Raw genomic sequence first — 27,486 nt, 5'->3', positions numbered from 1 at the left:
CTTGTATATGTGCTCTATAGACTGACAGAATTAGCACGTGTTCTTTGCTTTGGAACAGGTTCCAATTAAGGATTATTGTAAACTAGCTTTAAAACTAAAAAGTTACTGCAGAACTGTACATGTTTTTACTCTAGTTAACATTTTAATACTGCTTTTCAATTTTAGGTGTATGTAGATCTGACCAAGCATCCAAACTTCTGGTACAGCTATCAGTGTGTTCAATCTGTCATAATGTAAGTACTCATTTTAGGTAGTGAGTGTTTATCTGATCCTGAGGCAAATATCATTCGCTGAGAAGTAAGAAACAAGGGCTGACTACTACAGGGCTAACAGGAAAGGCCTTAGTGAAGTGGAACATAAATAACTGACCCAACTGTCTTGTGATCTAACCTTGGTTTGTTCTTCCTCTGTTGTGTCAGCAACACCAGAGCTGATAACATAGTGGCAAGTGAGGCCATATTATGAGGGACTGAATCAAACATCTAAAAGTCACCTTCCCAAGATAAAAAAGAAAACAGACCAACATGGCTCTCTCTCACTTCCCAAGATAGTAATTGAGTACCAGTATTATTCTCTATTGTGGTGTGAAATCTGATTCTGAAAACTTCAATAGTTGTACTCACCAATGTTCTAATTTATGTAACCAAATCATAGTCCAATGATGTTTTTGTCTTCTATCCTATATTAGTGGCTATTGTTAAAGATATTTAAACAAAACTATTTTCAAGGCAGTTTTCTTTAACCAATCAAAATTAAAAAGAGGAAACATCATAGGAGTAAATCTCACAGGAATAGTTGTGTTAGGCTGCAGCTTCACAAATAACACGCAGTCCTTTGGTACCTAAGAGACAAACACATTTATTATGTCATGAGCTTTCATGGGTAAAACCCCATGAAACCCTTCTCCCAAGAAAGTAGAACCCCAACAAAAGCTCATGACCAAATAAACGTGTTAATCTCTCAGGTGGCACAGGACTGCTTGTCATGTATGTTAGGAATAATGAGTTAATAATGAGTTATTTAACAAAGGTTTGCCCTATATTCTCTCTCACAATAATGCTGACAGGTTAGTTGCTAGCAGTGGGTGAAATTAAACAGGGCAATGGTATGTTTAGAAAGGGCAAACTACCCTGATTTCCTTTTGAGGTAGTGTGAGCAAATGCCCTGATGTCTTGGAGTTCAGAGTTTTTCCCAGTTCAATGTGTCTGCCTTTGCATACCCAACATTTCTACAGAATGAAAGCATTTTTAAACAAAATTCCCAAATGAATGTGACATTCCACCTCTGTATAGTCTATGAGGGTGGTTAGTAAAACACAGATGATCAGTAACACAGAGGAAGCCATGCTAGTCTATACACTGTCAAAACAAAAAGCAGTCAAGTAGCACTTTAAAGACTAGCAAAATGGTTTATTAGGTGAGCTTTTGTGGGACAGACCGACTGGGTCTGTCCCATGAAAGCTCACCTAATAAACCATTTTGCTAGTCTTTAAATTGCTACTTGACTGCTTTTTGTTTTGACAGAGATGATCAGTTTTTCCTCAAGAATGTGATTCTATCTGTCCAAGACCAGCAAAATCCTGAGATATTTGTGCTTGCTTGTCACCACAACAGATGAACAAGGGATCTCAGTGCACCTAACAAATATTCATTTTATTATTTTTTTTTAAAGCGTAACTGGCTGAAGGATTGCTAACAAGGGCTCAAGATTTGGCCGTGAACATGCTTTAGAGAACGGAAGGAGATGAGATGACAAAGTAATAGGAGCCCTAACCATAACCTTCTCATTGGTTCTGTCATATAGAGAATGATTTGCATTCCTCTCTTGAAAGCAGTGTAACAGGAGACACCAAGCGTCACCAAAGCTGACAGTGCAGCTTATCATCTTTGGGAAGATGTTCTCCAGTAACCTCGAGCCCATCAGGAGAGTTATGGGAGTTTTGCTGGAACAGCCTTACTGTAAATCACTGCTGCCTTGTCACAGCTGTTAATGCTGTTCAGTCACTTGGTGAGGAAAAAGAAATGAATAGCCAAGCTTACTGGTATAATTACACAAATCACGGGACTACAAACAGCACGATTCCTTTCAATCCAGCAGCCCTATGAGGAGTAACATCTCCACAGCTTAATTTCTGGGCAAAGTTAAAAAGATTGACTCAGCATAAGGAAATACAGCACACATTTAAAAAACACACAAGGTGGTACCCCAGATTTCGATGACTGACACCTGTGAAAATCCAGAATAACTCTACCCTTTATGGACCTGCTCTGGATGATAGTGGTGACAGCAGGGGACTGGGATGCAAGACCTTCAGAGTTTTAATCCTACTCTCACACCAAACATGGTCTGTGATCATGTGCAATCATTTCACCTCTCTGCACCTCAGTTTAACCACCTATATTATTGCAGCAGCAGTGTGACAATGCTCACCTTAGATTCCACCCCCCTCGCCAAAAAATAAAATCAACAAGCTGAAAGGGACCAGAATGGACAGAGCCCGTGCAACAACATGCCACTAAAAGTTGAGGTTAGAACAAAGTGTGTTATTATTTAGATAAAGCACAAGTGTATTCCTCAACAGGTGGGCAGGGGGATAAAATGTTAACCGTTTATTATGTGTCAGAAAAGAAAAGCTAAAAACAGGTGAGAGGCAGAGCAAGGGGCAGGGTGAACATGCAAAAATCCACAGAGTCCTAATGAGGCTTCTAGGGAGTCAAACTCTGCAGCATCTCCTAGCTGGAGAGACAATGCTGCCTCACCACATGAGGGCTATTTCTTCCAGTAGAAGAGAAGATCCTACAGTCTCTTCTCAGATTATTAATTCCAGAAAAATGTGGTTTTATGTAAATCTAAGAAAGCAGATAATGGGAGAGTGACCTGGGTTTGTAAATGGTTTCAAGTACTACACAAGTATTCACACAGTACAGAGAAATATCCAGCTAGAGGGCAGCGTGCTCCAAAACAAGGGACTTCTGCCTTTTTTTGTGCAGAGTTGTGATGTCAGCTTTGTTCAGCAAGAAAAACAACTGCCTCTATTTTTAATAATCCACCATAGGGGCCTAGTAGATAATTTGACACTTGACAGGATTTAAATATTTTGGACACGCTGGAAAGAAGAAAGGTGGCAAAGCCAGCCTGAGATTCCATGATTGTTAATGTTTTATGCCTAATTTGGACGTCCCCACAACTTCACCAAACTGGAACCAGCCTTCTTGGAATTTCATGTAAGAACCTGACCCGGGGCGGGGGGTGTAGAAGACTAGGAGATGGATAGCGGAAAGCAGAGGAGAACTTAAAATACCTCAGGCACAAAAACAGCCAGACTGGGTCAGGCCAGTGCTCCATCTAGTGCAGTAGCCTGTCTCTGACGACGGCCAATGCCAGACACCACAGAGAATGAAGAGAATAGAGCCATTTCATGGGATCTACCTTGTCATCCAGTCCTAACTTCTGCCAGTTGGAGGTTTAGGGACATGCAGAGCATGGGGCTCTATCCCTGACCAGCTTGGCTAACAGCCTCCATGAACTTATCTAATTCTTTTAAAACTCAGTTATACTTTTGATTTTCAGAATAAACCATGGCAACAAGTTCAAAAGGTAGTCTGTGCAGTGTGTGAAATAGCACAGGTATGGGAACCCCCCTGGGTTCAGCAGCCTCAGGCTCTATCCAGTTCCCAGGGTCGTCCCTAGGGAGGTGTGGGGCAAACCCCTCTGCCCCAAGGCCCACCCTGTCTCACCTCGTTCCAGCCCCTGCTTTGCCCCCTTCCCACCCCCACTGCAATCCTTCTCCAGACCCCTCCCCTGAAATCTGGCCCAGGAGATTACATGAGGAGGAGGGGTCTGCCATGGGCTGGCAGCAGGGCTTGGGTCTCCCAAACTCAGCCTGGCAGCAGCAGCTCTAGGAAGCAGAGTGATGCAACAGTCTGTTCAACCCCACTGCCCATCTCCCAACCACCTCATTCAGTTTCACTGTGGTAACAGGAAGTGGAGTGCCCCAGCCTCCCTCTCTCCACTCCCCCAAGCCCTGCATCACTTGGAGGAGCAGAACAGACTGAGGCCAGGACACTCCACTCCATTTCCTGCGACTATAGTTAAGTGGAACAACCTGGCTGGGAGACGGAGGCAGAACAGAGCAGAGCAGCCATCACCCACCAGGCCCCATGCCCCATCAGGTAATTACTGAGGCTGACGTGGGCCTGATGGGCTAACCTCAGTATGGCATCTGTCCTGTCCATAGGATGGTTGAGGCAGCTGCCACAGGGCTCCCTGGCTATTACAGCACTCCGGAAGCTCAGAGAGGGCAGCACACGAGTTGCTGAGAGCGAAGACCCAGGCTTTTCCCCCCGTGACTGCTCCAGCCTCAGAGCACCCATGGATGCTGGGACGCTGATGTTGCCACACAAAAAAGACTTGCCAGAGAGTTCAAGGGCGTTTACTCCAAAATCAAGTGCACTCTAAGCACAATCAGTCTTAGCTTTTTTGGTGATATAAGTCAATTATTTAAATTGCTTTGACTTAAATCAATCCACCCTGAAAAAGATTTAAGAACTTGTAATTTTTTTTTTTAAACAAAGTAAGAAAACGTGACAGATATGGCAATTTCCTGCAATATCTTTGGGAGATCTTACTCAATTAAGTTTAGGTAGCTTTGGGATCCATTATACCATAAAAACAAGACGACGACGATGACAGGTGGTGGTGGCCAGGACTCCCTCCTAAAAGGGACAGAGTCATCCATCTGCCATCCAGACCTGGAATCTCAGGAAGTTTGCTGCTTACCAGGAGCTAGAATCCAGGATGTGACAGCGAGACTTCCAAAAGTCATCAAATCTGTGGATTACTCCTTTCTACTGCTCCATGTAGGAAGCAATGACACAACAAAGAACAACCTTGAACAGATCGCTGCAGATTATGTAACTCTGGGAAAGACGATCAAGGTGCTCTCACCCACCCTCCCTGTTGAAGGAAGGGGTCCAGGTAGATATCGTCAAATCATAGAAGTACACTCATTCCTCATTATATGAGCACAATTGGTTCCCAAATTTCTGCTCATAAGCGAGACACTAAATTCCCATTAAAATACGTGTAAAAGTCTCCATTTTGTTCCAAGTGCGTGTAACTTGACATAAGCCAGTTGAGTTTAGGTACTTTTCTAATGTATTTGAATAGTTTGGCACCAGAAATAGAATGTAGTGTGCGTGTGTATGAAGAGCAGGGATTTCCAACCTACAGGTCAGGACCCAAATAGGGTCCCATTAGATTTGTTAAAGGTCACCAACTGGGCAGTTTCCAGCTGCATGTAGCTGTTAAAGAAGCCAATTGCAGGCAGATACCTATCAATAGGGATAGCTGCCGTCTTCAGCAGCTCTTTCTTTCGCTAGAGATAGCAATTACCTTATGCCTAGGTGCTGAAACCTTAACACCTGAGTTAATTGCTGGGAACAGGAGGGCTGGGGGAGCCACCCAGCCTAGCAGTCCTGGTGAAGAGGCTGCAGGAGGAGGAGGAGTGTCTAAGGCTCAGGCTGTTGAAGGATGCGGGGTTGGGGGGAGTCTAAGACTGGTGGAAGTTTGGGGCTGCAAGGAGATTCTAATGCTCTGGGCAGCTTGGGGCTGCTGGAGGGGGGTCTAAGGCTGGAGGAGGTTTGGGGCTGCTGGGTTGGTTTAAGACTGGAGGCAGTTTGGGACTGTGGGGGGCAGTTAAACCTAGCCGAGGGTGAGGTCTGCAGGGTGGTCTAATACAGTAAACCCTGGAATTACCCAGGGGATGTTCCTGCAACCCCAGCATAACTCAAAATTTCCTGCAAGGGTAGTGGAGCCAGGAACCACTAGGGCTAGTTAGCTTTTTGTCTCCCAGAGTGGCAGGAGTTCGGAACCAGGGGCAGGCTGGTTCCAGTCTTCCCATGGCTTGCGGGCTGGGAAACTGATCAGCTCATGGCTGGTCGGTTTCACATTCCTGCCATTGCAAGGTAGGGAACCAGGCTAAGAGCCTTTTCCCTCGCTTCCCCCAGCTGAAGGGCTGTCAGACAGCTGCCTATCTGAGGGAAGGGAGGGAGAAGGCTCCAGCTGCGGGTCTCCCCACCCCCAGCCAGGGACCCCATGGCTGGAGCTGAGCCAGCTACAGGTGTCCCCGCCCCGCAACCCTGCTCATATAAGCGGGGGAAGTTCACTCATATAGTAAATAAAGGTAGGTATATATGTTCCTCGATTTAGCAAGTACATTAAATGAGGGATGGGTGTAAATGCATGGTTGCACAGATGGTGTCGGAGAGAGAGATTTGGTTTCTTCAATCACAGGATGCTGTTTTGAGAACAAGGATTGCTAGGAAGTGGGGGGATCCACCTAACAAAGAGAGGAAAGCGCATGTTTGCAGGCAGGCTTGCAAACCTACTGAGGAGGGCTTTAAACCAGCTTCATCTGGGGATGGTGACACAAGCCCTGAGGTAAGTGGGGAAGGAAGAAGGTACAACAAAGGAAGAGCACTTGTTCGAAAAGAGAAAGTAGGCCAATCAATTTATTATCCAAGGTGTTTGTACACAAATTCAAAAAGCCTGGGAAACAGGAAGAGTTAGAGGCACTGGCACAGTCAAAGTAGTATGAGGTGATTGGAATAACCGAGATTTCGTGGGATGACTTACATGACTGGAGCACTATCATGGAAGGGTATAAACTGTTCAGGAAGGACAAACAGGGGCGAAAAGGAGGAGGAGGAGGAGTTGTGATTTATGTGAGAAATCAATATGATTGCTCAGAACTCTAGTATATGGAGGCAGAAAAGCCAGCTGAGTGTCTCTGGGTTAAGCACAGAGGTGGAAGCAACAAAGGTGATCTTGTTGTTGGTGTCTGCTATAGGCCATCAGACCAGTTGTATGAGGTAGACAAGGATTTCTTCAGATAACTAAGAGAAGCTTCCATATCACAGGTGCTAGTTCTGATGGGAGACTTTAATCACCCAGACATTTGTTGGGAGACCAATACAGAAGCACACAGACAGTCCAAGAAGTTTTTGAAGAATGCTGAGGATAACTTCCCGGTACACGTGCAGAGGAAACCGACCAGGGGCTGTGCGCAACTTGACCTGCTACTCACAAACAGGGAAGAAATAATAGAAGAAACAGAAGTGGGTGGCAACCTGGGCTGCAGCAATCATGAAATGGTGAATTTCAGGATTCTGACAAAAGCAAGGAAGGTGAGCACTAAAACACAGACCCTTGATTTTAGAACAGCAGACTTCGACTCCCTCAGAGAATTGAGCAGGATCCCCTGGGAAGCTAATATGAAGGGGAAAAGAGTTCAGGAGAACTGGCAGTATTTTAAAAAGGTCCTATGGAAAGCACAGGAACAAACCATCCTGATGCGCAGTAAGAAAAGCACATCTGGTAGGCAATGAGCTTGGCTTAGAAGAGAAATCTTTGGCAAGCTTAAACTCAAAAAGGATGCACATAAGAGGAGGAAACTTGGACAGGTGACTAAGTATAAATATATGGCTGGAGAATTCCAGGGGGTAATCAGGAAAGCAAAAGCATAATTGGAACTGCAGCTGGCAAGGGATGTGAAGGGTAACAAGAAGGGCTTCTACAGCTATGTTAACAATAGGAGGGTGCTCAGGGAGGGTGTGGGGCCGTTACTGGATGAGGGAGATAAGCTGGTGACAGATGATGTGGGAAAGGCTGAAGTACTCAATGCTTTTTTTGCCTCAATCTTCATGGACAAGGTCAGCTCCCCGACTATGGCACTATGCAATGCAGTATGGGAAGGGGGTGGGCAGCCCTTTGTCGGGAAAGAACAGGTCAAGAGCTATTTAGAAAAGCTAGATGCAGGCAAATCCATGGGTCCAGATTTAATGCATCCAAGTGTACTGGCAGATGTCATTGCAGAGCTTTGGCTATTATCTTTGAAAATTTGTGGAGATTGGGAGATGTCTCGGATGATTGGAAAAAGGCAAATGTAGTGCCCATGTTTAAAAAAGGAAAGGAGGACAATCCAGGGAACTACAGAACAGTCAGCCTTACCTCAATCCATGGAAAAATCATGAAGAGGATCCTCAAGGAATCCATTTTGGAGCACTTGGAAGAGGGGAAAGTGTTCAACAGTAGTCAACATTGATTCACCAAGGGCAAGTCCTGCCTGACCAATCTGATTAGCTTCTATGATGAGGTAACTGGTTCTGTGGACATGAGTAAGTCAATGGATGTTATATACATTGACTTTAGCAAAGCTTTTGATACAGTCTCCCACAACATTCTTGCCCATAAGTTAAGCAAGTATGGATTGGATACATACACTGCAAGATGGATAGAAATCTGGCTTGATGGACAGGCCCAACAGGTAGTGGTCAATGGTTCTGTCTGGCTGGCTGTTGGTTTCAAGTGGCGCACCCTAAGGATCAGTTCTAGGGCCAGTATTGTTCAACATCTCTATTAATAACCTGGATGAGGTGATGGATTGCACCCTCAGCAAATGTGCAGATGACACTAAGCAAGGGGGTCAGGTATATACATTGGAGGGTAGGGATAGGTCAAGAGTGACCTACACAAATTGGAGGATTGGGCCAAAAGAAATCTGATGAGGTTCAACAAGGAGAAGTGCAGAGTCCTGCACTTCGGACAGTAGAATCTCAAGCTCAGTTACAGGCCGGGGACTAAGTAGCAGTGCAGCAGAAAAGGACCTGGGGATTACAGTGGTTGAGAGGCTGGATATGAATCAACAGTGTACCCTTGTAGCCAAGAAGGCTAATGGCATATTTGAGTGCATTAGGAGAATTATTTCCAGAACATCTAGAGAAGTAATTATTCCCCTCTACTCTGCACTGGTGAAGCCACATCAGGCGTATTGTGTCCAGTGCTGTACCCCCCAGTATAGAAAGGATGTGGATGCATTGGAGAGGGTTCAGCAGAAGGCAATGAAAGTGATTAAGGGGCTGGAGCACATGACCTCTGAGGAGAGGCTGAGAGATTTGGACTTATTTAGTTTGAAGAAGACTGAGAGGCGATTTGATAGCAGCCTTCAGCTTCTTGAAGGAGTGCTCTAAAGAGGATGGAGAGAGACTCTTCTCAGTGGTGACAGACGGCAGGACAAAGAACAATGGTCTGAAGTTACAGAAGGAGAGGTGTAGGTTGGATATTAGGAAAAACTATTTCACCAGGAGGGTGGTGAAACACTGGAATGCACTACCAGAGAGGTGATGGAACCTCCATCCCTAGAGGTTTTTAAGTCCCAGCTTGACAAGGCCCCTAGCTGGGATGATTTAGTTGGGGTTCATCCTGCTTTGGACAGGGGGCTGGACTAGATGACCTCCTGACGTCCCTTCCAGCCCTATGATTCTATGTTTCTATGAACAAAATTCAATTTTTATTAAAGAGACTGTATACAACTTCTGTAGGGGGCAGATGTGACCAGTTTAAACCTAGAAAGTCATACGAGCATCAAAGGACTACAGTATTTTAAACAGACACGTAAATACCTTTGGAGCAAACAAACCTGAAAGGGTTTCCTAGGAAATATGTGGGATAAAGTAAACTCAAATTCCCATGTCTGGAACCAACCTTTTGAAGTTATGCCCTGTGGAAAAACCTGCTGTTACCTATTTCTGGAATTTGAAGATTCAAGTCTTGAGTGGCATAAAGGGGAGACTCTCAGATTCATGGGTGTGAGTGTTCTGAATTGAAGCTATTATGAACTTGTGACAACATGAAACTCCCCTCTCTGGGGTAAAAAGGGCTGATCACCTGCCAGCACCCTATTCGAACTGAGGCATTTTCTGGTAAGCTTATTAGCACGCATATAGGTCCTCTTATTTTTAAGGAGCATATTTGGTAACACTTTAACCTTAAGAATATATGTTCTTGTTTAGAAAGGACTCTGTGGTAATTTATAATTAGGGGCAATTACTCTGTGTAAAGCCTCAGAAGAGAAAGCAAAGGAGGCTGCTTAGTCAGTCTGACTTGCTGGGAAACTTGCAGTGTAGGTAGGGATCTTTGCAGGTTGGAAAAACTCCAGTCAGATGGGAGAGACATGCAGGTCTCTGCCCAGGAGAGATAGTTAAAGAGCCTGGGGCCTCAGGGGAGGAGGAGGGGTGGAGCCCATGATGGACCCCAAGAGGGAAACATAGGTGGAGTTGCCCTGAACTGTGACAAGGAGGGGCAGACATGACATGAAGGACCCATTGCTAGCTTCCAGTGCTCTGCTAATATATAATCAACAGATGGGGTGGAAAAAACTTGAGGAGAAAGATTTCTCCCATCCCATGAGAGCTCCTTCAAGAAGAGGGATCATTTGGACCAAAAATGAAACCATTATGGACTTCAAAGAAGTGGTAGATCAAAGGGGGGGGGGGGGAACTAAACAAAAAAACCACCAAACACACACCACCATTATACAGTGACAACTTGGAGATAAACCAGAGTCAGGGTTACTTCACTAGATGGTAGCTCATTTCTAACGTTTGTTTTCCTGGAGCAGGGAATAAAAGAAATGGTAAGTGGATGACTTAGCACTGATGACATTATGAGATTATGGTATGGTATGGTAACAAGAACCTCAAATATCCAAGCCAGGCTTCTTAAAAATGAACAAATCTAAAGACAACTAGGCAAAAAACTTGCACAAAATGCCCATTTCACCACAGAAACTGTGCTAAACTTCAATCTATTCCTTTCCCCAATGGAGGAGCTGCCTGCTTGTCACCACTTTGCAAGGCAGATTAACTCCCTCCCTAAGAACACATTTGTAACCTGGTCCATTTTTTGGTTGTCTAATATCAAAAGGAAACAACCTGTACCTTTTTTCTTTTCTTTGAAGAATTCTCGGTGTGGCTTGACTTCTTATCACCTTCATATTCTGCTGCCTTCTCCTCCTCCTCCTCTGGTATCAGACTGTATTTGGTTCCCCCAGGCTGCATGAAACACTCTTTGGCAAAATGACCTGCAAAACGACATTTGAAATATAGAAGAACAAAATGAATTCCCCTCTGAGAGCTATTTCTCTTGAGGAGCACAATGAAGATTCTACTTGGAGCCCATTTCTAAAGTGACTACTTCAACCTGTTGATGGTAAAATATCCTTAGAAGTGACATAATGGCAGTTTAATACCAAGTCAGTGTTGTACTGCTCCTCTGGATTTGCTGAAAGAGCTAAGGCAAGACACTTCTCTCCTCCTCTGCCCTTCTGTTGCTCTCCTCACCTCTGACTGGTTGTTCAGATGGAGCTCTCCAAGGCAGGGACCGTCATCATGTGCATGCACAAGTCTAGCTCAATGGAGGTGATAATCTCAGTTGGAGTCCCTAGGGACTATCATAATACAAATAATAAATTAACTTGATCTTCACAATGGAGTCCTTTGAAAGTGACCAAAATAAATGATGGGAGTAATCACTTCATGCATGTGTTTTGCTCGTCAATTTGAACAACTTTTGTGATTATCATCTGTATTATTTTTGTTGTGTCCATTCATCTGTCTGTCAGGGAAAGGTCCTACCTTGTTCCCTCCATAGCAAGCTCAGCCCAGCCCAGCCCCCAACAGAGCTCCTTCCCCAACCTGCGTGAGGCCTGGCCTAGCCCTCAGAGCCCCTCCACTACCCCCTCACCATGCCAGCCCCTGCCCAAGCCAGTACGGGGACCAAACCCCAACAGAGCTCCTCCCACAGCCAGTGTAGGGCTATACAAGAAGTTTCTGTCTAGAACTTTCTTCCAGTACATCTTCCACTTGCAAGCACAGCTGCAACAGGGCCTCTAGTGTCCATAATGAATTCTCTACAAAGGGACAGATGGAAGATGCTGTAACAATACTATTAAAAGTCCAATACTATTTCAATTATTTAACCTGTTCTTTGCATGCGTCCTTAACCATGCACTGAAAGATCTGAATCGAGGTATATACTTGAAATACGGGCATGATGGTTCACTTTTTGACCTCCGTCGCCTGACTGCAAAGACTAAGACAGTGCAGAAACTCCTTTCTGAGGCACTCTTTGCCGACGACTGTGCCCTTATGGCTCACACTGAAAACGATCTTCAGCATATTGTCAACAAGTCTGCTGAGGCCCCGCAACCTTTCGGACTAACTATCAGCCTCAGAAAGACAGAAGTTCTCCATCAACCTGCACCTGGATCAAATGCTCATGTCCCGAGTATCTCCATTGATGGCACTCGGCTTAAAGTAGTGGAGAACTTTAAATACCTGGATAGTGTCATATCCAGTGATGGATCACTGGATAGTGAGATCAACACGCGAATATCCAAAGTGAGCCAGGCACTTGGCTGTCTGCGTGCCAAAGTTCTAAACCACAACATCTGGATGTCAACAAAACTGCGTGTGTACAGAGCTGTTGTTCTCTCATCTCTTTTGTATGGGTGCAAAACATGGACACTATTTAGGCATCACATCAAGCAGCTCGAAGCATTCCACATGCGCTGCCTCCGTAACATCATGAAGATCCGCTGGCAAGACAAAGTGCCCAATCTTGAGGGCCTCGAGAGAGCCCAGATGACAAGCATCAAAATGATGATTATGAAGTCACAACTACGTTGGACCTGTCATGTCAGCCGCATGGATGCCAACAGAATCCCTCGCCAGCTTCTGTATGGTGAACTCTCCCAGGGCACCTGGCGCATAGGTCGTCCATGGAAATGCTACAAGGATACCATCAAAGCCCATCTGCAGTACAGCAGTATCAAACCTAGGGACCTTGAGGACGCCGCCAGTGACAGAACACCGTGGCGTGCAACAGTCAGAAATACCTGCATTGCTTTTGAGGAAGACCGCTGCTGGTGTCTATAAGAGGCACGCGAACGACATCACAGAGCATCAGCAATGCACAACCCACGGATTGCAAACTTCCCATGCACCATCTGCGGCAAAATGTGCACGTCTAGAATTGGCTTATACAGTCACCAGAGGGCACACCATGAGACCAACAACAGATGATATGCACAGATTTGTCATCATCGGATCAATGGACTACCATTACTATTTCAATCTCCATTCAGTGATGGGTGTCTCTTATTTGAGGTTGCTACCTTATAGCTCATCTCAGCAGAGAGCACAAGAGAGAACTTAGGTCCCATGTAAAGGAGTTTCAGGTAGACGACTCACGTGATAGGACACTGGCCTAGGATTTAAGGCCTGTGTTCTATTGCTGGCTCTGCCACTAATTTGCTATACGACCTTGGGGGGAAAAAAGTGTCTTCCTCTCTATGTCTCCATTCCTCTTTTGTAAAATGGGAATAATAATGCTCATCCATCTCTGTGCAGCACTGAGATAAGTGGGCAAAAAGATATTTAATATGTTTGAGAAGGATTTATACCCTTTGATTAATTTACAATTAATTGCAATAAATCTTTGAGTTTATATATTTTATTTATAAAAATAAAATTCAGTACTTTCAAACACTTAAATTGGGATCAGATATCGGTCCTAATGTGCCACCTAAAATGGTGGTTTCTCAATTGCTTCTATTGTACAGATTAAACCTTTCTAATCTGGGACCCTGCAACACCTGTAATCTGGCAGGATCTCTGGTAGCTGGATGGACACTTATCAGGGGCATGGCCAAGCTTCCCCCAGTCCCATAAAGTTTGTTTACAGCCACCCATCCTGGCTCTCAGTGTTGTGCTGTTATTTAGCTGTAAATTACCCATCTTCTAAAAGCCCAGTAAGAAATGTAAGTGTCGGTAACATGCTAGACAATATTGACCTCCCATGGTTTGGCAAATTCTCTTGTCTGGCACTGGTCAGGTCCCACAGTCCTGAGGTGCCAGACGAGAGAGGTTCAACCTACATTTCAGATACCTAAACTACTGTTGAAGGGTGGTTTTGGTTTTTGTTTTTTTTTTTAAAAAAAGATGCAGTAGTTAGACTCTCCTGTTACAATGGCTGTTTCATTTAATGTTCAACTGGTTTAATCCACATTGAATAACCAACCCAGGTGACTGAATAGAACACAGGCCACTTAAAAGAGTTAATCAGACTAACCCAGTCTATACTGGAGAGGTAACTATATTTAGCACCAGCAGAAACTGCTTTTAAGCTTTCTTAGCACAGTTTAAAAGTCCAGAATAGCCATTTGAAAATAACCATGTAATATATGAGAACAAAATAGGGCATGGTAACCATTCTGCAGGCAAAATAAGACTAAGATTGTTTAACTATATGACTCATCAACAAAAATCAATGTAAGTTAAGGAAATCACCAGTTAAGCCAAGATTCACTTCCAAAACAACCCTCATATCTAGGCTTGGGATCATCCAATATTAATTTTGACAGAAACATTTTTATGCCTTTTTCCTGTTTTTATCAATTTATATTCATGGTTCTGAAACCCTGTAAGTTTGCAGAACTATTTAACAGTAGATGTTGAGACTTAAAAAGGCAAAGCTTTATTAACTATTGAACACAAACTGTGAACTTCACGTCAAAAGTATGCAAAGAATCAGACTTTTAAGGATAGAAGGAATGAATCGATCCTCCAGTTGATCTGCACATTGCAGACAAAAGCAGCTCACCCGCCCACTCCTGTAACAGAACCCTAACCTCTGTCTGAGCTACTGAAATCTTCAATCATGGTTTAAAGACTTGAATGTAAGAGAATTCACCATTTAGACTAGTTTAAAACGGCAAGTGACCCATGCCCTGTGCTGCAAAGGGAGGTGAAAAACCAACAGGTTATCTGCCAATCTGACCTGCCAATTCCTTCCCAATCCCACACGATCAGTTAGACACTGAGCAAAACACACTAGCCAGATCCTGGGAAAGAATTATCTGTAGTAAATCAGAAACCTCCCATCTTGTGTCCCATCTCCAGCCGTTGGGGATTTTCGTTACGGATAGGTACAGACAGGCCACACGACATCATAGGCAGTCCTCTCATTAGAGCAGCGTTCCTTGTAAGCCAAACACGTGGGTGGATGCCTAGGAAAGCTGATTAGCGGAGCTCCCACAGCCATCCAATCAGCAGTGTGTGTTTCTGTTGGTGGTGCACATCTGCACATGCTTCACCCATGGATGGATAACACCAGCGAGAACACTGCCTTACAGCTGCGCCCATGTACAGATGTATACCCGCAGATGCAGACAGCCGTCAATACGTATCACTATCCACTGATCTGCAGAGCTCTGCTCCCAAGAGATCCTGTGCCCAACGGAGAGGATAATGGTCCCGGTGCTTGTGGAAGCCAGCACATAAGAACAGCCATGCTGGGTCAGACCAATGGTCCATCTAGCCCAGTATCCTGTCTGCTGACAGTAGCCAGTGCCAGGTGCCCCAGAGGAGGTGAACCAAACACAACGATCAAGCGATTTGTCTCCTGCCGTCCATCTCCCGCCTTCGACAAAAGGCCAGGCACCATACCTCACCCCTTGCTTATAGCCATCTATGGACCTAACCTCCAAATATTTATGGAGCTCTTTTTTAAACTCTGTTAGAGTCCTGGCCTTCACAGCGTCCTCTGGTAAGGAGTTCCACAGGCTGACTGTGCGCTGTGCGAAGAAAAACTTTCTTTTATTAGTTTTGAACCTGCTACCCATTAATCTCATTTGGTATCATCTGGTAGCTCTTCATGGGCAGTGCAGCTGTAGCGCTCACCGCCCTATGGGGCTCTGACACCATAAAAGGGACATGCTGTGGCTGGAGACACAGTATGCCTGGATGGCTGAGAGGAGCTGTTGGTGCAGAGCACTGGCTCCTACAAGCGACTGGACCATACTCCTCTCCATTGGCCACAGGGTGTCTTGGGAGTAGAGCCCTGCGGTCAGTGAATACCTATGTCTATCCACAGATATCTGCATCCACAGGTAGACATTTGTATCTGCGTGGGACTCTACCCATCCTATCATCCCCTCCATAAACTTATCATACTCACTCTTGATGCCAGTTAGGAGTCTTGTACTCTCAGTTTCACTTGTAAGGCTTAAGTGTATCTCATATTCATGCAGTATTTCTATTTCTTTGCTTATGTTACATTACGTTAGGTAGAAATCTTTTGTGTTGGTCTGTGCGTGCCTGGTAAAAAAATCAACATTTACCAATAAAAATCTGATTCTTCCAAACTTGCCTCTTGCACATATCTTAAAATGGAGTGTTTGAGTAGCGATTCTAATGCAGAACTACTCATAAGCAAACATCCAGGTCCTGGGAGCTGACAGAAGTAAGTAGTTCCACTGGTCTTTTCTGAAGTAACAAACAGTTAAGATGAATTAAGTTGTTTTTTTTCCAGTTTAACTGTAAAATTAAAATGGTATTCATGCTATGAAGTGTAATTTGTGTGACAGAAAAGTTGGAATACAAAGCAGCTGTTTTTTTAATCTATATGAACTCTAAAAGAGCACAGCTGTGAGAATCATTTCTTCCAGAATGAGCACTTCTACATATTTCCTCTGCAATAGTTAAAAAGGACAGAAAGTTTACTTACCCTCTGAAGAGTTAAGTGTGTTACGTTTAGAGGCCTAAATTCAATCTTTCCAGTGAGAAACAGAATCGTGTAGCACATTTTTATTGAACATATCAACACTGCCCTAAATGCAGTCACTACTGATACCTCCATAAATGAAGGTCAAGACAAAAATTAGAATTGAATAAAATGGAACCAGCACAAATGTACCTTTGCAACCGCATTTCTTGCAGACAGTGTTCAAGACAGCTTCCAGGGTAATCTTCTGACTAGTGCAGTCTCTGAATGAACGTTTCCTCCTCTCATCCTGACTGTAGAAAGACAAGAACTACTTTTGTCTTCCAATCTGCATACATTTTCTTGGAAGCTCAGACTGAAGTTTTCAAACAAGGCTGCCTGAATTTAAGCTTCTAAATCCATAGTTCAGCAACTAAATAAAAACAATTCTGCAGAATACAGGTGACTACTTAGTGGAGGAAGCCACAAGAGAACTCATTTCAAAGTCAGCTTCATAGAATATAGGAACACATATTTAGCTAAAATATAAGGCCATTATACTCAAAGTTAACTCACTACTGCCCAACTTTTTATGAATATATGTACACACACATAATGTACACGGACATACACCTAGGATCAAATAATTATTTTTGATGGAGTAGTAAAATGTCATCACAGAAAAAGGCAGGCAAGGTGATTTTGTGCCTGAGAAGCTAAACGTGGAAATTTTGCATGGCTGTAAGCTCAAAAGAAATAAATACACCCTCAGCACAGAAAATCTCCATGGACATGTTATTATGAACAGCACATTTTGTTAGCATGCTAAAATTTGGTATTCAAATGCAGTCCTTTGCTGACAGTGCTGCAGAGGGAACATCTTAAGATTGTTCTTTCGCAACCCTGGCATTCACTTCAGTACAGCACTGATGGGTTCAGGAGGGAGCTACTTCCTTCATCCTGGCAGGAAAACTGAATCTCTGTAATGGGAGGGCACAGAACAAAAGAAAGCAACAATCACCAGGCTAATTTTTTGCACCCAACAAAGCAGATTTACCTACTCAAGGGCAACATTATTTGGATCAAGGTCCTTTCCTGTTCCTTGGTTGACAACCTTCATGGAAAGAGACAGCTTTAACTTGTCATCTTTCATCTATAAGAGATGAACACAGAGAGAAAAAAGCAAGTCGTAACGGAACCTGGTTAGTTTCCACTCTCTACAGGGAAACCCAAAAAGAACAAGTAAAACCATCAATTAGTACAAAAGTGAGTGCACTAAAGGCAAGGATACCTCATAAAATGTTTTAATTTTAACAAGCATATTTTAGTTTTATTTACACTTCTGTGTTTTAGTTAATAGACTCTAGTATATTACTTAAACAACTATCTCAGAAATAAAATCATAGACTCATCTAGCCAGTATCAGGGATTTAATAGTGGCTGGTACCAATGGGGGATGGGGAAGTCATGCAATAAATTCCAAAAGGACAACTGTGGAATAACCTGACAAGGGAAATCTCTTCGTAATCCTAGGCAGGTTCATGGCTGGTTTATGCCCTCAAGCTTGAGGCTTTATGCTACATACACACTTTTGTCCTTTTATGTAAATAGGAATGTTTTAATTCTCCATATACAAAGATCTTTTCTGAATCTAATATGCTCTTGCTCTCCATATTATCTTGGAAAGTTTACCAGGTGGTGTGTTGCTTGACAGCTTCTATAGCTAATAATCTGAGGTACAAGCTGGATTTTCTAACAACCAAAAGACAAAGAAATAATTTGGTATACATAAAGTCTGAGGGTATGTCTACATAGCAGCCTTATTTTAAAATAAACTATTCCAGAAGAGTTTATTTCAAAACAACACTGATATATACAAAGGCCACATCTACACAGCCCCCTCCCTTCTGGAAGGGAAATAGTAATGAACAAAGGGGAATATTCAAATGAGGTGCATATTTATATCAAAGATCTTGAGCCTCATTTACACATTCCCTCAAGATTTCGATTCCAGAAGAGCCCCTTCCGGAAGCTACAGAGCCACGTAGATGGGGCCCTTCCATAAGGAACCCCTGCCTTCTGAAAGCCCCCTTATTCCTCAAACATTGAAGGAATATGGGAGGTTTCAGAAGCAGGGCTCCTTCTGGAACAACCTCTTCCACCGGTCTCTGTAGCTTCCAAAGGAAGCAAAATCTCACAGGAATATGCAAATGAGGCATGAGATAGTTAAATCCATGCCTCATTTGCATACTCTCCTTTGCTTATTACCATGCCCCTTCCAGAAGGGAGGGGCTGTGTAGACTTGGCTCAAATGCATTTTGAAATAACCCTCAGCTATTTTGAAACAGCATCTACACACAATAGAGCCTATTTTGAAATAGAGCCATTGAACACACTATGACTTATTTCAAAATAGGCTATTCCCTGTGTACACAACCCCTATTTCAAAATAACTATTTGAAAATAGATGAGATTCCTTGTGGAATGAAATTTACCTATTTTGAAATAGCATTTATGTTGTGTAGATGCTAGCAAAGTTATTTTGAAACAAAGGCTGTTATTTCAAAATAACTTTGCTGTGTAGGCATACCCTGAGTTTAAAACAGACTTGGGCTATAGGGAACCAGTCAAAGAAAAGCGTTGGTTTGCAAACTCACTTAGGTCACAGGTATCAGAGTGCGTTCACATCTGCAGCATATCCATGACTGATGAGATAGCTGCTTTCAGGGCACTATCCCACAGTGCAGCTCTTGGGGGAAGGGAGAGGGATGATTGCAGGGCATCCTTTGTCCCTGCAGAGCCCCTTCTCCCCCACACACACTGGTCAGCGCCAATAGTTCAGCACTGCTGCAAACAGGAGATTGTATATTAGATCTAATTCCAAATCTGAAGAAATGGGGCAGGGCCATGAAAGCTCATCTCCAAATAAATTATTTTGTTAGTCTTGAAAGTGCTACATGACTACTTTTTTATTATCTAGGATGTTCAATAAGCATGCAGGAACCTATCTGCATGTCGTTGTTTTTTTCCTAAAAATAAACAGTTTGCTTATCCCAGGTGATAACTGATTCTCGTTGTTGTAGGCCCTGCACAAAGAGTGAAGTTAGAGATGCAGGACCTTGCTCAGATCTGCTGCTCTAAGTAACAATGAGGCACCAATTCACTGAACATCTATAGCCTGGACTGGCAGGAGAGGCACATCCACCCCAGGTAAGTGATGGTTGTGAAACTGAAACCTTACGTGAACGCACTCTAAAAATGCTAAAGAAGGTTGAGGGCAGGGGTTTAAAAGTTACACCTACGCGTGACGCAGACAGTCATCACTGGTACAGACAACAATACTGGTTTGTTACTACACAGAATGATAGAATGATTAATGATACAGAAAAGGTAAAAGTATTAAATATTTTTGTTGTGTGTTTGGAAAAAAATAATGTAATCTCATCATACAATAACTTTTACATTCTGCTAGTCTCTCAATAGGATATCAAACAGCAGGTATTGAAATTAGTATGCTGACTAATTTTTTTTATGATCTGTCTCAAGCTCTAGTTGAATGCATATCCAACTTAAAACGCATAAAACCAGATTTTAAAAAAATTCTTAAATGTGCCAGAAACCAAAAAGATGATCAAAACGTGTTTTACACTTAAAGCTTATGATTTATTAAGCAAACTAAATATTTTCAGTAGTTGGTCAATTTAACTATTTCTGCTCACTTCACGATTTTAGAACTAATAAATGTCATCCTCACACTAGTTTCTACTCAAACTGAAAGAGGAAAACAAGTTTATTATTTTTACAAGTCTCAACTGGATTCTCAACTTTGAGCTTTAGAACTCAACAGCAAACGTGTGCTATTTAATTTTTTTTTTTTTTTTTAAAAGATGCAGGTTGCACCTCCAAAACCCAGCACTCTCTTGGCCAGCAATATCCTGGACAAGAGAGATGGGGCAAGAGGGCAACTAGCTGGCAACTCCGCAGGCAGGTAGTGATGCCAGGCCAGTCCCCCGCCCTCCAACTGGGCACTGGGGCTGGACAGCTGGTGTCCTCCAGCAGCCCTATGCATGGCCAGAGCTCTGGGGCCAGGAGGGCCAGCTGTGGTGGCAAACCACAGCCAGAGAGCCGGTGGCCAGAGGGCTGGCAGTGGGGAGGCCATGAACAGCAGCTTCAACCTCCCTGATCCAGCAAAATCCCTTGTTTGTTTTCAGTGACATCCCAAGGGTGCTGGACCAAAGAGATACAACCTGTATTTAAGTGATTTTAATAATTACAAAAGTTAGGTTTTTATGTAGACTGCCAACTTGAAAAGTAATTTTGAGTATATTTAAATAAAAAGGCACTTTTTAAAAATGCATACACATCCTATCAGACCTTTAGACATCACAAAGGAGGGCACAAGCCCCCCCCTTTTTTTTAAAAGAAGACTTGCAAAATAAAAACAAACATTTTATTAGTAGCCTGTCAAAGAAAGATCATTCCCTTAAATAGAATTGAGAAAATTCTCAGATTTTGACAGGATTGGGTTTAGAGTCCTTTCCACTAGGCAAGCAGTTTACCTTTATGTGACATTTTACCTTCCAATAAATTCAGAAATACCACAAATGCTATACAACCACCCCACAGAGAAGTCACCAAAAAGGTGACAGGCAAACCCGTAAACACTGGGCTGAACAATGGTGTAAGGGGGAAGGCAAAACTATATTTGATCAAGAATGAACTCCTACTTGTATAAAGAATGCTATGTAATCTTTCAAATCCATGCAAAGCAGACAAAAGGCTGGTTCTTAAGCATTCATGTGGGGAGGAACACAACTAGCTTGTGTTCACAACAAACAGCATCATGCACTAAAGTGATTGGAACACTAAGCTTTTTTTAACATTAAAAGCTTTGCTGTTGTTGCAAATTTAGTTTTCTTCATTTACACAGTGCTTTAGGTGCCAAAAGCAATTGTACCTCTCTTCCAATAAGCTTCACCCATACTTTGTCTCCAACATCTACCATCTCCGAGGGTTTGTCCACCCGGCAGGCTGACATGTGGGTTTTATGGACAAGGCCTAGAAGTGTTTTTGGGAGGGAAAAAATAAAATAAATTGGTCACGGCTGAACATTTTCTCCTCGAGGAAATCAGAAAGTCAAGTGCTGGAGTATCCTTAGGTGAAATGAAATATCTGGGTTCCCCAACCACCCTTTCCTACAGAATAAAAATGTGTGAGTTATATCTTTAAAAAAAAAGTATAAACCAAATGCAGCTATCACAACCCACCAAACTCTGCTCAAAAATCAACTAATTGGGCAGCCCTTGGAAAAAAATGAGAACCTGACAGTTAACAAATGATGATTCAATTATCACAGAACTATGTACATTATAGAGTTTGATCCTGAAAGTCTACTGGCACACAAAGGGCATGGAAAACAAAGGTATTGGTGCAATAAGTTCTATGCAGATAGGAACCCTCACCAGCCATACAGAACTTACTGTGAGACTGGGTCAAAATTCTCAAGGACTTCAATGGACTACAGAAATCCACAAAGCATTATGTACCTACAGTGTGAAACCCAGTGCTAATTAATTCCAAATGTAAATCACTTCTGTGGGAAGGGGAAGATGAGAAGCTGCATATTTTAGACTTTAGTGTGGTGTTAATAAAAAAAGTAAATCACAGAAATAGCACCTGTGTTGTCTGTTAGGATGCTAATTTAAGGAGGCATAAAAAAGTTTTTATTACTGCCTGCCAATCCTGTGGACCTAATACAGCTAAGGGAGAAAAACTACATATTTGTTGTGGGATTTTTTTTAACCAAGATAACTACTAAACCCATGATGTAATTTTTCATAATCATATCTCAAGAGAAATTAAGTTGCCTTTAAAAAAAAAAAGTCACATTTGCATCAGAAAACTTACTACTTGTCACAAATAACAAGTAACACCCTTAGTACCACGCCAATTCAGACTGCAGAAAAGATATTTAATACTTTTTTTTGGTTTGTTTACCTTGTGCATTTGATAGTGAAACTGTGCAAAGAAAATATTATTTCTCTTGCATATTCCGATTCACCTGTTAGTGCCAGTCTTTCACACAACAACATGAAAAATAATCACGAAAGGCTGGGATGGGAGCCCAGTCAATTATTTACCATTATGATTCCTTCCATCTATGAATTCCCATCCATAACAGAAATTAAACAGGTCAAGCCCTGAATATGTAGGGAATTACTACACTCGTCTAGTGCCTTATAATGCCACCCCAAGATAACTTACAATGACCAGGAAACATTTATTTTCATTTACAGAAAAAATGTTAAAATTAGTATGTTCAGGATTAATGCAAGTATTTAGATAGCCCTATCACCATACGTGGAACTCTTTTGTAGCTCCACATAAGATAATCAAGAGCTCAGCAGGAAACCAAACCCCACAATAGAAAATTGGATTCAGGCAACTGCGTAGAGGGAGGAATAGACTTATTCTGTAACCTCTTCTGAAAAATACTATGACCTTCTTCAAAGGGAGAATTGTATGATTTAAGCAAACCAGCATGAAACCAAGATTGAAAATCTAGTCAGAAAAACAAACCTTGTTTTCTGCAGCCTGGAATTTTTATAAATGCCCCATATTCTGTTACAGCAGCAACCTGGGAAGAAAATCAATATATTCAAGGATTGAAAGAGAGTATACATTACACTCATTTTCTGACTCATTTTCTCCTTCCCTTCAACCCACACTCTTTCCATGCACTTACTTGGTTTCAGCTGTTTCTAATTTGCCTCCTGAGTCTGCTTCATGTTATCTGCTTTGGAACTGGGGAGCTACATAAAAACAATTATTGTTTCATCTCTCACACATGCACAGAAGCACAGGATGGTTATTTCATGCCCCGCAAGATTACAAACAAATCTTGAAAAAAGGCATTTTTCAAGGACAGCCTATTTCTGCAGCTGGAGCTAATATTTTAACTTCTATTTTGCTCTTTTACCATTTGAATACATTTGCTACAGCCAGGAAATGGTCTTATGCTCATCTATGGAACAGACACTAGACAAGCAACAAAAACATCCCTAAAACTTCAAACTCTGAAGGCTCTCATCCTAGCACTAAGGGGGAAGATAACCCTTCCCTCCATGCTCAATTCAAACCTAGGCCTCTCCAATAAGACCGCCTACAAGAAGGCGAATAACAGCCAATTGTAGCAGTGGTAGTTTTGTCCACTAGTACGTGGACTGAGACCCATCAACTAATTTCACATAGCTATAACAAGCATCTGATAGCAAACACACATCTGACTACAGCCACTCTTACACAATGAACTCTGTGCAAAATTAGACAACTGAGCCTGCACAGAGCTTCATTGAAACATTATTATGGTATCAGGGCCTGAAGTCGGGTTTGGACCAATCTAGACTTTAAAAGCTCTTTAGCTCATTACCATTCGCCTGACACCTGTAATTTGAGTCTTGTCCTCTCCCATTCTTAATGAAGAAAATAGTGCCCAGGACTCTTTTCATTACAACAATGCAGTCAAGTATCAGAGAGGTAGCTGTGTTAAAGTCTGCACCTTCAAAAACAACAAGAAGTCCTGTGGCACCTTATAGACTAACAGATATTTTGGAGCATAAGCTTTCGTGGGCAAAGACCATCAGCAGGTCTTTGCCCACGAAAACTTGCGTTCCAAAATAACAATGCAGACACTATCTCATTTCCCTTTTTAATTAGAAGAATAAGAAACTAACAACAACTTCACATTTTCAAGTTTAGACCCCAATATGTGGAATGAGCTCAGGTATTTCAATTCAGGACTTTGAGCTGTGCCAGACTAAGCAACAAATATTCTTGATTGCAGCTATTAAATTCAAGACAGTTTCCAACTTTTAAAGTCTATTATATCACACAGCATGAGGCAGGATGGAAAGCTTTATCCCCAAGCTTCACGTGATATGAAAATTAAAGCAATAACACTTTCAGATCCCCCACACTTGAGTTGAAAACTCAGCTGAGAAAAATAATCAGCATGAATTCTCTAAAGACAGCTTTTCCCATCCTATGAGAGGACTAGCATGGTTATGAATACACATTCTTAGCTAACCCTCTCAAATTAGTAGTTATTACTGTTCCGAATTAGGTGTTTGCACCAGCAGTGTAGCTCCTGTCAGTTTTATTTCGTAGGCAACTAATGAAATAACATCTGCAATAAAAATCTCAGCCTGTTCTCAAAACTCTAGTTAAAATACTTAGAAAAAAGAGCGTTAAATATTTTTTTAATCTGAGAATGCTGGTAAAAGGCAGCAGCTCTAGGGACAGAAGTCCTTTTCTCATCCTTATTAATGAGCATCAACTCTAACCTAAACAAGGAAAATGGAGTTTTCACTCCTCTAATCTATGTACTCCTTAACCAGAAGTAGGCAATAATTTTTGATGGAGGGCCCACTCCAAGGTTTTGGTAAGTGGTCAAAGGCTGAACTTTTCTATAGAAGGGGTGCAGGGTCTGGAACAGAGATCATGCATAGAAGGGGGCTCAGAATAGAGTACTGAGGTGGAGGACAGAGTGTGGGGTCTGAGAGAGTGAAGGAGGGGGTTGTGACCTGGGGCAGGGGCTTGGGAAGCAGGGTCTGGAAGGCAGCATAGGTGCAGGAGAGGATGCTGGTGTGGGGGTTGAGCATAAGAGGGGGAGCAGGGTCTGGAAGGGAGATGGGATCAGGAGGGGGGATGGGGATTGGTTTGCAAGGGTTTGGGTGGTGACCTGGGGAGAGGGAGGCGCTAAGGTTCCAGAGGAGACTCTTACCTAGCCTTGGAGCAGACAGCAGTTTTGCGTTATTTGAGGCTGCAGCATGTGACTATCTTCTCTGGGCGTGGGGGGCAGGAGAAGAGGGACTACATGTGCTGTCTCTCACTGTCCTACCAAAACCATAAATACAGCCAGTGGGATCTGAGAGATTTTGCTAGGGGGCCAGGACAGCACGCAAAGCCTCCCCGCAGGGTCCAGAGCAGAGAACTACATGGAGCAGGAAATTACTGAAAGCATGGGGCTGCTCTTTGCCTAAGTCCCAGTGGGTGGTCCACAGGCTGGAGCCAGCCCACCTCTTACCCACCCCACCTTAAACTCTCTACTGAGAACACCAACAAGGGGTCAGTTTGAGACTTCAGTTAGTGACTTCAACTTTTGTGATGTGGACCTTTGTTCTCCATGAACCAAAGTACACAACATCAGCTCATTTCACACAGGTCACTTAGCTTTACTGCCAGTAACTAGAGCTGGTTCTGAACTGGAGATTTAAAAATGAAAGGCTTTATATCCTTTCTTAATACCCCGCACCATTCACATTTCCCACATATTTTTGTGACCCTAAGCAAAGACAATACATACCTCTCCTTGGAAGACATCATAGAGTTCAGGCAAAGTCTCCATTATCTCAGGTCTCACAGACTTCATTTGAGAATTCTTCTAAGAGCATGCACTCCACAGTTCTTTCCTAACCTTGCAGTTAGTTTCTTTCCATGTAATAGATATGCCATTTATTGCTGTGAAGCAACCCAATTCATAACTGAAATAAAGACAGACAACACTTGGTGAAAGAAATTCATTAGTGATAAAAGAAATGGCCTCTGGGGAAGTTTTTCAGGGAAGGTTTTTATCTGCCCCACTTTCACTCATACTAGTCACACTAATTCCTGAATATCCATTAGCATAGTGTCTCATGCCCACACCGAATGATTTGGCAGTGCAATCCAGTGGGTAGAGGACAAGTTGAGGAATCAGAAGACCAGGGTTCCTCTATGATACAAATGCCAATAACCTGCTATACAATTATAAGAAAATCACTTGAATTTATGCCTCAGTTTCTCTCAGTTACAGTGTAAAAGGGTGATAAAATATCCTCCTTTGGAACGCTGTTTGAGGTGCATATCTGAAATACTAGGCTCAAATACTGAGCGTTACAGGACCTAAGCAGATCCAGCAAAATATATAACCATGACTGCAAACTGTCTCTGATACCACCAGCTAATTCTGGCCTCATTTTCAGAAAACAGAAGCCTCATATACACTTAATTTGTATTGCTCTTTAATGATTGTATTTGGGCTAATTGTAATCTGTTCTTTTCTCTAGTGCCCACGACACAAGCCTAAAACCCAGCAAGGAAACAAAAAGAGCCTAAAATTTCTTGTCTTAACCTCCCCCTCTAAAAGGAAGTTCACAATCCCCATGGCCTCCCTAGAGTATGTGGGTCAGCCACAGAATGGCGCTAAGGATAGGGTGCTGACACACCCACAAGAAAACAACTGCACAGCATCTCCAGTCTTGCCAACCCTCATGGCTAGAAACTATGGTACAGAACCAGCAGAACATCACATTTGGGATTCACCCTCCAGTGTTGCCGCTTTCAGGTGCGATTCCAGGCTTTCCTCCTTGGCTCTATGAGCTGGGCCTTAAAGAGAAGCACTATACAGCCTGACACAAACACGGCAAGCTGCAACCCTTCCCCACAAGAGCTTATGGTGGGTGGCTGCACAGGGTCTGTACAGCGCTGAGCAGACAGGCCACCAGCGCGGGTGGCAAGGAGGCTGTACAGCGCCGAGCACGCGGGCCGCCGGCTGGGGGGACGGGGAGGCTGTACAGGCCGAGCACGCGGGCCGCCGGCCGGGGGGGCGGGGAGGCTGTACAGCGCCGAGCACGCGGGCCGCCAGCGGGGAGTCGGGAGGCGGGGAGCCCATGGGGCCCACTCAAACTTCGGGTGAAGAGTTGGAAACTCACATGCCCCTAGAGACCTCCCACTCCCGGCCAACTACCTCCGACCAGCCACACAGCCCCCACTCACTCCAAAGCACTTCCACCGCCGCCATCCCACCTACGTTCCGTTACAAGCTGACTGGAGGAACCTCGCGCCCACCAATCACCACACAGCATACTCGTGAGTGGTGCTCACAGAGCCAATGGCCGCGCTCAATGCTAGCGCTCGCTCAGCTAATCCTTTTGCAAGCCAGGACAGCTCTACCCAATCAGCGCACTGCAAAGAAGCTGGCGGCGCGCTTGCTGCTCGCAACCAATCGGCGCGAGGAACATCGGCAGTTCTGTCCAATGGGCGGAGGAGGGGGCGGAGCTTGGC

The 27,486-nt window shown here is 43.4% G+C and overlaps 1 protein-coding gene across 1 annotated transcript in view; it reads right to left on the bottom strand.

The window, feature by feature from the left end:
• Positions 1–27,265, bottom strand: part of ZCCHC17 (zinc finger CCHC-type containing 17) — a 38,835-nt gene extending 11,570 nt beyond the window's left edge. The window contains exons 1-7 of the mRNA XM_074976526.1: positions 27,199–27,265; positions 25,748–25,925; positions 22,963–23,020; positions 21,341–21,441; positions 17,445–17,536; positions 16,597–16,697; positions 10,779–10,921 (exon numbers count right to left, since the gene is read on the bottom strand). Of these exons, the coding sequence (XP_074832627.1) occupies positions 10,779–10,921; positions 16,597–16,697; positions 17,445–17,536; positions 21,341–21,441; positions 22,963–23,020; positions 25,748–25,813 (561 nt within the window). The 5' untranslated portion in view covers positions 25,814–25,925; positions 27,199–27,265. The remainder of the gene's footprint in view (positions 1–10,778; positions 10,922–16,596; positions 16,698–17,444; positions 17,537–21,340; positions 21,442–22,962; positions 23,021–25,747; positions 25,926–27,198) is intronic.
• Between the last annotated feature and the right edge of the window lie 221 nt (positions 27,266–27,486).

This window comes from Carettochelys insculpta, chromosome 24 (genome assembly GCF_033958435.1).
Source record: "Carettochelys insculpta isolate YL-2023 chromosome 24, ASM3395843v1, whole genome shotgun sequence".
In the NCBI taxonomy this organism is placed as follows: Eukaryota; Metazoa; Chordata; order Testudines; family Carettochelyidae; genus Carettochelys; species Carettochelys insculpta.
Note: the sequence above shows the minus strand (reverse complement) of the source record. Positions and strands in the feature narration are given on the sequence as shown.